General features: G+C 38.6%; 1 protein-coding gene across 1 annotated transcript; it reads left to right on the forward strand.

The window, feature by feature from the left end:
* Positions 1–230: 230 nt before the first annotated feature.
* gdf7 (growth differentiation factor 7) lies at positions 231–4779 on the forward strand (the record flags this gene model as incomplete). The annotated part of the gene is made up of 2 exons (XM_081347578.1): positions 231–528; positions 3544–4779. 2 exons carry the CDS (start codon positions 231–233, stop codon positions 4503–4505), a joined length of 1260 nt encoding a protein of 419 aa, XP_081203704.1. The 3' UTR covers positions 4506–4779.
* Positions 4780–12222: the final 7443 nt, after the last annotated feature.

A 12222-nucleotide genomic window follows, 5' to 3' on the forward strand; every position in this document is an offset into this window, starting at 1 on the left:
GATATAAAATTGGCATTCTAACTGGCAATAATATTAGTCCCCTGAGAATATTGTTGGGGATTTGAATACACAAAATATGTTTCCAACGGGGGGCGCTCTTTGAGTACTAAGCAACAGGCATTCAATGTTACTCACATTCAAGATATTAACACTTTCTAAAGAGCAAAGGGGAGTTTCCAAAGTCATCAAGTCCATCCAACTTTGCCATTTTCGGCCAGAGACCACTGAAAATGACTCCCAAGAAGACTGCCGCTCCCTTCCTATGGTTTTCCTTTTGCTTTGGGATTATTATTGAGGCAGTGGTGCTGGGATCGGTGCAGTACCCCTCTGATAACGGGCTTCACTCACATCTGGATGCGCGCGGTCCTGCAGAAGACAGCACGAGCTCCACATCTGTTCATGTTCCGTCTTACATGATCTCTCTGTACAGGACTTTATCGGAACTGGACCGACGGGGAGGCAACGGCAGCCAGACACGCTCCAGGAGATATGCCAACACAGTGACCAGCTTCATGGACCTGGGACAAGGTGAGTGAGATTGACAGATAGATAGATGGGTTGTAAGATGATCTCATTCCGGCCATCGGTGCGGATTTCATAGCCTACCTTCAGATTGAGCCTGATCTGTTTATTTTGATATATTATACTTGGCACATAAAATCATTAATTGTAATAAATTGTAAAAGGTAGGCTACATGCTGCCGTAATAAATCACTTTATAAATGACAGCTGACACTGTAAAATGATTGATCTCGGTGTGACTTTGACTGAGAGTTTATAGGCTACATTAAGATAGGCCTATTTCACGCATGATATTGCATAGCCTTGAAATTCTCTGATGCTTTAGAATATATTATTATCAGTCAAATAATTTGTTGCCGATTAACAATAAAAATAATTAGGCTATTAATTATAGGTCCAATTACGAACCACAAATTGCACTAAAAATATATTTAGTTTATGCATCATACATTAATTAGGGAAATGCGCAAATCTGCGTGTATTACATTACGCGAATAGACTGTTTTTCTTTTCCCAATTAAACTCGAAAATAACAATAATTTAGTAAAGACTGCTACGGTGATTCCATATTGCTGCACGACTGCGTGATTCCATGTTTTTGAAGCTCAAGTTTAATTTTTTGTTTAGGATCATCTACTTCCCGATAATATTTTCGAAATAGGCCTACATTCAATTCCAAAAAATAAATATGAAGTCAAATGTCTCAAATTTCCACCATCTGTGACAAATAAGCTTCAGCAGCACCTTGAGTTAAAGTAGGCTATCTAAGCACGCGTTCTCCCCTCCAGGTGTTGCTGATAAAGATAGAGAAACATTTTAATTTAAAACTTATGTTCAAATAAGATTGTCACGTAAAAATACAGAATTTGTTAAATGCAGTGTGTCAACTATCCGCACGGCCAAAATACATGGAGATTCGCGTGAAAACATTTTTTTTTTAAAGTAGGTTAGCCTAAAACGTTAAAAAGGTTCTGTTCTTGAATGTTCGATGGATTGAAGTGACATTCATACATTATTACATATGAGGCCACAGCCTTTGAATAATAAAAAAGCGCCCAATGTCACATTTGTTTTAGGGTAGGCTATTGAGGGTAATAATTAGCCTAGCATTGAATTCCAAGTATCATATTTCCACCTTATATTTTCCCACATTTTGTGAAAAATGGAGAGTCAAGAAATTTGATTCGATCTCTCTGAGTTCTTACAAAGAAAATAAAACGATGGATGTCACTTTGTTTAAAAATGAATAAATAGTGGGGGACCGTGGTGGAGATGACGTCACGAAATGGCTAATGCATAGATCATAAATTTTAATTAGGCAGAAATGCCCAAAAGTAATTTAAACCTTACTTTTGCCAACATAAAACTAAGTTACACAGTGATATGAAGCAGCAATTATTCTTACTGACCAATTTAAGTGCTAAAATGAACTTGTAACGTATTTAAATTATACCTTCACATATACATCTGATGCTTTTGGGACCAGAATTGTGTTGGTGTGTAGATACATGTAGATACCAGCTTTAATCATCAGCAGTGAATTGTTGGTTCAATGGTATGTATAGGTGGCTTGTTATAAATATGTGGAGTTTCTGTTTCAAATCTGGCCTGGGAATGTAGCATGCTTCTTTGTGAAGATTTTCCCACCTGTTCCCATCATAAATTATGCCAATAAATGATCAAAAAAATCATAATTGGATAATTATTTATCCAATGTATGCAAAAAAAAAAAAAAAAAAGTATTTAAGGTATAACCAAAATATGACTGTGCATTGTCTGAAGCCATAAAAACTAAGAAATTCAGACAATATTTGTAGACCCCAAGGTACTTGACTGGAACTTGAGTCCCTGACTGCCTCAGCTCATTTTCTAGGTTATGTCATTGTTTAGTCTGGCAAGCGGATATTAGCTTAGAGGAGGATGCTTTACTCTACACCCCTCCCCTCTGTTCACCTTTCTTTCTGTTTTTTATAGCATTCCTTTGTCTCAGAGAGGAGATGTATAGTGCTTTTCTTTCAAAACACCTCTTTTGCATGCTCCTTGCACTCATGTAGCACCACAGGGCAAGTACATTATTTGTGGCCAGTCCCCAAAAGTCTGCTAGCTTTAAACAGTTTGCAATTACCATTCTGAAGGTCTCTCTCATAGTGTAGCATCAATATATGTCCCGATCTGGCCTTTTTGCAGCCACCTCATATTGGAAGAATCCTCTTCATGTTTAACCCATGAAACTGCGGTCTCTGTATCAGGTTGCATGGTACTCTGGGTTCCATGTTTGAACTGTATGTCAAGATGTCAACATCGAAGCTTGTTTTACTCTAAACGCAAAGTCTGGTCTCTTTTAGCAAAGGTTGGTTCTGCATCATCTCAGTCACGGATGACACTGAGTATTGGATGTGTTCTTTTAGCCAATTTCTTTCTCCAGACAAAGAAAAAGAGAGAACAACATCTTGCAGACAGAGATTTTGTTCCCTGCAGCGAAGTTAGCTGTGCGAATAATGAAAGACCAGTTCCAGTTCATGGTGGCCACAGAAAACTGAGGTCCACCCCGGCTTGAAATGTTACCTAACATTTAATTACACCCTTAAGCCACCCACCTTTCAAATTTACTACATCCTCCTGAGGACATATAGGGGAAGAAGGAAGGAGGAGGGCTTCTCTGAGAGCTGAGCATTTCCAATATCCTGCCAAACCTTCTTCTCACTCAATCAGTGTAATTAGCAGATGCTGCCAAAGGCCTTCACAGTCTGACAGGTCAGCCAAATGCTCTCCACCTGGTCTCCGTGAGCATGCTGCACCTCGTGTTTGGAGAAGTCATTCAGGCCCTTGAATGTTATTCTCATTGAGTAGATGGAATGACAATTTGTGTATGCCATTTTCACAAAAGCCATATGTAAGATTGTTCATAGTAAGGTGAGAAAACGCATCAGTGTTTGCCTCTTGTAAGCTTGCTGCATTCATTCTTAAAATTCAAAAACTTCATATTTCAATGCTAACCAATTTTTTCTCTTACACCTTCAGACGAGCTTTCCCTGAAGTTCCATCAGCAGTACACATTCGACCTGTCTGGTCTCTCACGACTTGATGAACTGATGGAGGTGGAGCTGCGGGTTCTGAGGCGGCCACCGCCTGACGTCTTAAGTTTAATCTCCCGTGGTGGGAACCTGTACCGACTTCTCCTTCACACCTGCTCCCTCCCGGGATCCTCTCACCAATCTCTTCTCCTCACCTCCAGGACCATTGATATTCTAGATACCGCCACAGCCACATGGGATGTGTTTGACGTTGGTGCAAGCGTGAAGACCCACCTCAAGTTGCACAGGACCATGGAAGGCAGCAGGCCATTGTGTTTCAGCATATCAGCCGTTTCAGATTCAAATAACGAGGCCGTGCATCCCAGCTTGCTGGGTCTGAGCCGCGAGGATCAGCAGACCCATGAAAGAGCCTTACTGGTGGCCTTTTCTCGAGCTCGGAAGAAGGAGAACCTCTTTAGGGAGATCCGTGAGAAGATAAAGGCCATGAAAAGTCGTAAATTTCCCGCACGGGAGCATGATATTAAAAGTCATCCAAGACATCGGCGGAGGAGACGGACAGCATTAGCAGGCCGTCCTGGTGTAGGACCTGTTACAGGAGGCGGCGGTGGAGGAAAGGGAGGTGGCAGACGGAGGACACGTTGCAGCCGGAAGCCGCTTCACGTGAACTTCAAGGAACTGGGTTGGGACGACTGGATTATTGCGCCACTAGATTACGAAGCTTATCACTGCGAGGGTTTGTGCGACTTCCCGTTGCGCTCACACCTGGAACCGACCAACCATGCCATCATCCAGACTCTCATGAACTCCATGGACCCAGAGTCCACCCCTCCAAGCTGTTGCGTTCCTTCTAAACTCAGTCCCATCAGCATCCTGTACATTGACTCTGGGAATAACGTAGTTTATAAACAGTATGAGGACATGGTGGTGGAGAGTTGTGGGTGCAGGTAGCAATGTGAGCAAGGGGTGAGCTACCCCTGGACCCTATACGAAAGCTGCCGCTGCCTCACACGCAGAGGCCAAGCACTGCATTGTGGGCAAGACGAAGCAGTCAGAGCTGGTGAGAGGGACAGTGTGTAAATGTGTGACAAAGAGCATGTGTGTATGTTCAGACGGCGATAAGACATTGAGTTGTGTTTATGGAGCGAGCAGAGGACATGTGTGCCGAACAGCTCCAAATTCCCTTACAACACCAAATAAACAACTCCTCAACAGAAAATGAGTGAAAACCTAGGCTTTCCAGAAATTATTTTACATCCTGTTAATGTAAACTCAATGATAGAGTGTTGAAGTATCCTTGCAGCAGCGGTAAAAATGTTGGCCACGTTAAGACTCGGAGTCTGAGAATCTGTCAGCGATAGCACGCAACTATAACGCGTATAACAGTAAAGGTGCTTTGCATGACAGTCAGCTTATATTCAAGATGAAATATCTCTGCAGAATTCGAAAGTTTCTCAGAGGAGTCTAGTGGCCTTAATCAAATACGGCATTGACTGAGTGAAAGTTAACACTTTTGACTCCATTCTAAATCTAAGGGGTCAAAGTGTAGCTGGTTAGCATGGCCTCATTAGCTCCTCCTGGTAGATGTCACATCTACACCATGTGGCTGCAAAAACACCTTTCTCAATTGACGGCCATTCAAAAAAGCTGTGTATTCTAATGGAAAAAAAAAAAATTAAAAGCAACATTTAAAACACAGATCTTTCATTATATTAAAGTAGGTGTTTTACCAGGCTTTTTAAAGTGTAAATCTTGCAAACTGTCTTTTGTAACAGTGCAGGATAGTCAAAAGTAAAGGATTTGGGACTGTGCATGTGTGATCCCATCAGCCACTCAGCATTATCATGACTCATGACATAATTTTCCTGCAGCTTTAGAATGATTAGTCACATGACATTTATGGCTCAAGCGATTGGCTCGAAAATTACAGATTTAAAATTGCATACTTCTGAGAGTCCTTGTCATACTAACTGACAGCTTTCTCCTAGTGCCTAGACCTCCATAATCACATATACACAGTATGGTTTCCTTTTTGCAATTTTAGATGCTTCTAGAACCAAAAGACACATGTAATAATTGAGCTTGACAGTTCTGAATTTTATATCAAGATAGCCCACCTACATTTGATGTAGAAAGGTGGAAATCTCAACATTGGCCCACATAAAAAAAGAATAACACATAACAGTGTTTAGCACATCATTTTGCATTCTTAAAATAACATACTAAATGCTAAAAACTAAAATTAATGAGAATGAGAAACTAGGCGTTTTTTAAAAAATGTTGATGAGACCACGTTTGGCTTCGGTCGGATGATAAAGCTGCAGTATAGTACATGATGTATGCAATATGTGCAAGATAAATGACTTCATTGCATGGAGCGACCTCAGACCTTATTTTGTGAAAGGCGCTGTGGAGCCAAAATCAAAATGATTGTTTTGTTTTATCCTGACACTAGATTTGGCTGTTTGAGTGTCTACTTTCAGTGTTCACTTACATTTACTGAGAGGGTTTGTTTACTTGCACTGGTAATTAGATTAGATTACTTTTATCCTTTAACGTCATGCCTTATTATGGATTATCAAACAAATCTGCAGTATTTTCTCAAATGTTTGATTTAAATCATTTATGTATGAATGATAGCCATAAGGTAAAAAAAAAAAAAGTGCCTTGTACCATAAGCATAACAAAAAGGCACTTAATGTATGCCCAACTTAAAACCTTTAAAGGGATATGTTCACCTAAAAATAAAAATTCTATCATCATTTACTCAATCTAATGTTGTCCCAAATCTGCAAGACTTTCTTTCTTCAGTGGTACATAAAAGATGTTTTGAAGAGTGTTGGTAACCTAACAGTTTTGGTTACCATTGACTTCCATTGTTTGGCCCAAAAAACAGAAATATTTCTAAAAATATATTTTATGTTCCACGGAAGAAAGTTTGGGTGAACTATCTCTGTAAACTCATTTTAGTACAGTTTATAGGAACGTTTTTAGAACCTCTAAATCAAAATAAAGCTTCTAGCATTTGTTAATCTCAGTCAGGTCAGAAATATTTGCCTGCTTACTGTTTATATAACATCAACAGTTTCCTCTATGAAGAAATACAAAGCAGATTTTTAATTCATAACAGCAACTGTGTTTCTTTCTTTTTTGACATTTCTCCATGGTAATTCCCCTCAATCAATGTTGGTCTCACTGTATGGGAATGATAATCACGTAAATTGTCCATGGTGGCATTATGAAAGTTACATTCCTAAATCAACAGACCACAGAAGAATTAGCCAGAGCATCTGCGCAGTTCAGAACAATATAATGGCACGAAATCTGTGCGATTCTCAAGAAAACATCCTGTGTGGTTTTACGATACATTATTGTCGTGACTGTTGGTGTACGAGCTTGTTGTTTTGACTGTTTTTAAGTACTTTGGCGGAAATAAGTTCTTAACTTTTAAGTTACCATTTCTTTTTAAACAAATGATGTCGAAAACAGTTGCATGCCTCACAATGTTTCTTCAGTTCCCATTCAAATCATGCTGGTCTGTTTTTGTTCTGCAGACTGTTTGAAAAGATAAAGCAAAATCTATTTCAAACCTATACAAACAAATGAATTACATTTGGCCAGTCAAGGACAATTCAAGCGATATCCCTCTTTAGGGGTCTCTATCTCCTCGCATTGTAAACATTCCCAACCGTATGTGCTTGCTCCTTAATCTAATTCCTCTCAAGGCAGTTTCTCCAAACAATTTGATTCTTTTTATAAGCAGTCTTTCTTTCACCATTGACACGATCGTGATCTCACACCTAGCTGGAAAAGATTAACATTACGGGGCGCCATCTTTGGTTCAAGGAGATAAAGAGGCATGAAGAGTGCCGTTGCCTCTTCTGTTGTTCGGAGGTCTGGAGGTTATCAGCTTAAGCGCTGCATGGGTTACTTCAGCTGTGTCTCGCTACTTTACTAAAGTGAAAAGCCTTAGGAGACGTTTAGTAGAGAAGGAGTTTCAATTCAGCATGCCAAGTGCTCTCAGAGAAATGAATGCAAAGCCTGCGGGATTGTCATGGTTCAGTAGAGAGGTTTGGCACCCCTCGGATATACATGCTGATCAGTGCTAAGCAATGTTAACTTACCTTCACCGATATCTGGTTTACTTTACTGTAAAGCAGGGGAAATATATGTTGGGGTGGGGAGAACAATAAGCCGTGACTGATTATTATTATTTTTTTTTTACTAGAACAAAGGCTTAAAATATAAGTGTAAATTATTGTACACATGCCAAAAACGCTTTTCTTAATTTAATGCATTTCGAGTTATGTATTGGCTGCGAAAATGATCATTTTAAAGTCAAAATCTTAAAAAGGGAGAATGTCTTTTTTTTTATTGACTTTTTATTGTAAATGCACTGTGTATGTGAGAGTATGTATACTGTTAGATAAGGAATTGTACATAATTCAATTGTAAATTATCTGCAATATATTGATTTCTTGTTTTTTTGGGGGATATAATGTTTATTAGTATATGTATAAAAAATATATATAAACAAATTTAAATTTAAAAAAGCAAAAAGTAAACACACTTAGCATCTTTTCATACTTCTTTATTGCATTGTCATTTTTGTACAGATGATTTTATTAAAAAAAAAAAAAAAACACTCCCGCACTCCCGCAGCAAATCTTCTTTCCCAGACATCCACATGAAAGTGAACCTTCAGTGACTGTCTGACTCACCCACGGTTCCGGAATCATTATTGGGTTTGTATTTTGTCTCATTTTTTTGCCAGCAAGTATTCAGGAAGTTTCCAGGTGATTCTAAATTCCACACAACACGGGGTGAAGAGGGGGATACGGTATTGTCCGGCGCTGGTAGGGGAGCCGTGTGGCATTGTGTGCTAAACTGCAGGAAACGCTAATGTGTGGAGGGTCTCTGTGGAGGTTTTTTCTCATTCATTTCTTCTTTAGAAATGAATGACTTTGTGCCCTGCCATTGAGCACTTGTCCAGAGGTTATGATGCAAGAGCAACGAGGAGATGGATCATCACTCACTTTTATTACAATACCTCCAATATTTAAAAAGGAGTAACAGAGATAACTTATTCAAAGACGTTTATGCCGTCTGTTAATCTGTTTTTGATGGATAGCAAAACTAATTTGAATCAAGGTCACTAATATTTCCTTTGTTGAGTCTACAGATACTGCAATAATACACTATATCAAACAATTATTAGAGACAGAGAATAGGTGGCCCCTCACCAAGTCCATTTTTTAGGGATGCTTTTAAATGAACACTGACCCCCAAATATTTGAACAACTGCCTGGAGTCCATGACAAGAGGGGATACAGTTTTTCTTTATGAGAGGAAAGATCTTTTTAAACACGCTTGTTTCTATTTTATTGAATCATGTCGCAGAATCACAAGTGAGACCAAAAAAAGCATTGCAGTGTCCAGACTTTGACATCTGTCCAGATGTCTTTTCCTGAGAGCCACTTTGGCCCATATAAAATCTCATTCAGGTCAAAAAGTTGATAGACAGCTTGAGATGGAGGAAATGATGAGGCTGACATCCAAATGTTTTTTTGGGACAAATATAGTCAGATTCTGTAGTAACACAGCCTGAATCCTGAATCTTTAATTTAGACACTTGTAAGTGGGTATTAATGCTATTTTTAAAGATGAATGCATAGCATTTTATTAAAAATGATTGAAAAACTATATAAAATATAGTACATTTATTAATACACTAAATATTTTAAATAAAAAATACATTAATTTTCAGTTGGATAATAATTGACCGCATTCCTAGGTCACTTGCTACATATTTTCTAACAGTTTTTGTCATTTATTTATCGAAATATGTATACTGAATACTAAATACAGTATGATACAAAAAAATGTATTGTCATTTGTCCATTACTACATATTTTCTAACATGGTGTATAATATATATATATTTTTTTTTAAGTTTTCCATCATTAAGGAAATCTAATTTCCATGGCCAGCATGTTGTAAACTTACATATCAAACAGGCTAAATATATAAAATACATTCTGTAATATGATTGCATGCATTTATCTAGGGGTTTTCTAATAGGATACATTCTGGTTTGCGCTTAAACTAGAACTGCACAGTAAAATCCATGTCTTTTTCTCAAAATATTGGGCATTTACCATTTCATAAAGCTTTTCCAACATGGGGAAAACACCTGTTTCATGTGTCCCTTCTGAATGTGCATTATACAGCATTACACCGAACGTATATGAAACTGGCGCCCACAAAATACTAAAGACTCATAAAGTAGTAATTGTTCTGCTTTCATGCACATGGTTATCAGCACTTTTAATATAGCTGAATGCAAAGGCAGTTCATTGCATCAAACTCAGGGTTGTCTGGCTTGTCTTTTAGTGTGTTTTTCATTTTCATACATTTCTGCTCATTTTACTTTTCGTTTCACTTCTATTTAAAGTGCATGATTCCACTATTACACTCTGATGTTAATGTAAATACTGTATTTAAACTGATCTTATTCCCCTAAAGCAAATCAATAGCAATGATGGGCCACCGTTGGGGACAATTCTGGCTCTCTGTAAGTTACACAACCTGAAAAACATTTTCAATACTCCCGTGAGAGCAGGCTTGATGGGATGCACTGTTTGCTTTTCCTACACTCAAAAGTTTGTGTCATTGAAGGAGAATGTAGGACCTGAATTATATATATAGGAATAGGAAATAGCTAGTATCTGTGCTGCTATAATGTTTTGGAAGACAAATCTCACAACAGCACCAAATACAGTAGGCTTACATTTAGTAGAAAAGATCTATTTCAATTTTAACCCCCAGATCAGAGCGTATCAGATGATGTTAAGTTGGTACAAAAACGGGGAGAGAGGGGAACAAAGAACAACTATTGTGATGTCAAAACAAAACATAACAAAGACCAGGGGGAAAGAAAATGATCTATTGCAGATGATATTTGGCAGGAAAATACCAGAGTATCTTTGGAACGATTCTTCATCACCACAAGAGAACCCAAACCACTCTGGAGACGTAAAACAGTAAAGCTTGTTTGCTTTGCCACAATTCAATCCACCCGGGCAGGATTACTCCATTTCCTTCTAACTAGCCCTGCCTCCTGGTTTAAATCAAGGATAAGCAAATTAAGGGGCTTTGTCATTCTTTTTGAGAAGGCTGGAAAGGAAGATTAAAGAGACCTGGGCTTACACGGAGAGTCCCGACTCTCAGAGAGAACGGGAAACAGATCAGATGGAAATATTTACTGAGTTTTTGCTGAGCCGCTCGGCAACAAGATGCGCCAATCTCTGCCGAGTACTGAAGACGACAGATTTCAAATCAACTGAACAAGTTGGTGTGAATAGGCCACGTGTCAGTACTTGTTGAGGACCTGTGTGGTGTTGTGCCAAAGCCTTTTCTAAAGAAATATCTGTCATCATAGTGGCCCTCGGGGGAATTTCCTTGCCACTTTTTCCCATTTAATGAAAGCTCCAAAATGCCAAAGGGCCATTGTACCGCTACTTTTTCACAGTGTCAAGTTAAAGTCACAATTAAATCAAAATGGTTCATTCTTATTTTTTCTGGAATATTGCAGTATTTATTATAAATGCCCAATCCGTGAATGCCCAATTCATGTGCCCTCGTAATCTTTCATCAGAGTAACTTCCCGTCCCTCTTGCAGCGATATCTCTTCTCTTGTGACTGGTGTGAGGTAGGGACAACCTGTCACTCAAATGATTTACAGCAAACCACAACCATACAAAAAAATGCATTCTGTGTGAACGGCCCTAAAAGTATCACAAAAGTCGTCCAAATGACTTATGCAATATTCCAAATGTTTTGAAGCAGAGTAAAATTTGGTTATTGGCTCATAATAACCATCCTCTGGTGGGCTGTTAACCAGTTTAACAAGATCAAGTTAAACTTAATGCGATGATCTGATTTGCAAACAAATCATTCAGACTCAACTGATTTGATAGATCTGACACAAAATAATTATTTGCTCAGGAATTGGACATCAGTTCTCTCAGTTCTTTCAGTGAATAATGATAAAAAATTTGGTCTGTTCCATCACAAGGCTTTAGAAGACGTGGAATACAGCACTTGAGTCATATGGACCAATTTATGATACTTTTATGGTGCTTTTTTTTTATTTTGGAGCCTGACAGTCCCAGTTCTCATTCATCTTTATTGTATGTTAAAGGGATGGTTCGGAGTAAAATCAACCTAGGGTCCTTTGCACCATGACCTCGAGCCAAACACCCCCCCAGAAGCCTTTTTTTCCCTTGGTCTAACATTGTTAAAGTTAGAGCTTATTTAGAGATATCAGCCGAATGGCTTAGTGCAGACGCTAATGGATCCAAGGTTGTATCTCGTAAATTACCCCACTAATAATGCCCGGAATGGTACCAAACTTCTACAGTAGTACAAATAGGTTCTGTACTCATAAAACGAGGCATTGGAAAGTTTGTAAGTACATCAGGAGTTTATTTAAATAACACTTGCCTGACGGCTCATGCTACTGCTAACCTGGACGTCGAGGTCACTTCCGTGATTTGGGAAAAGCCCGTAAAAGTCCTTTACAAAACTCACAAGTGTAAGGGAAAAGCTAGCGAATTTATAAAAATTTTAGTGTTAACTAATAATTGTTGCAGACTGGTACTACCAA

Source organism: Scardinius erythrophthalmus (genome assembly GCF_964197995.2).
Source record: "Scardinius erythrophthalmus genome assembly, chromosome: 19".
NCBI classification, from domain to species: Eukaryota; Metazoa; Chordata; class Actinopteri; order Cypriniformes; family Leuciscidae; genus Scardinius; species Scardinius erythrophthalmus.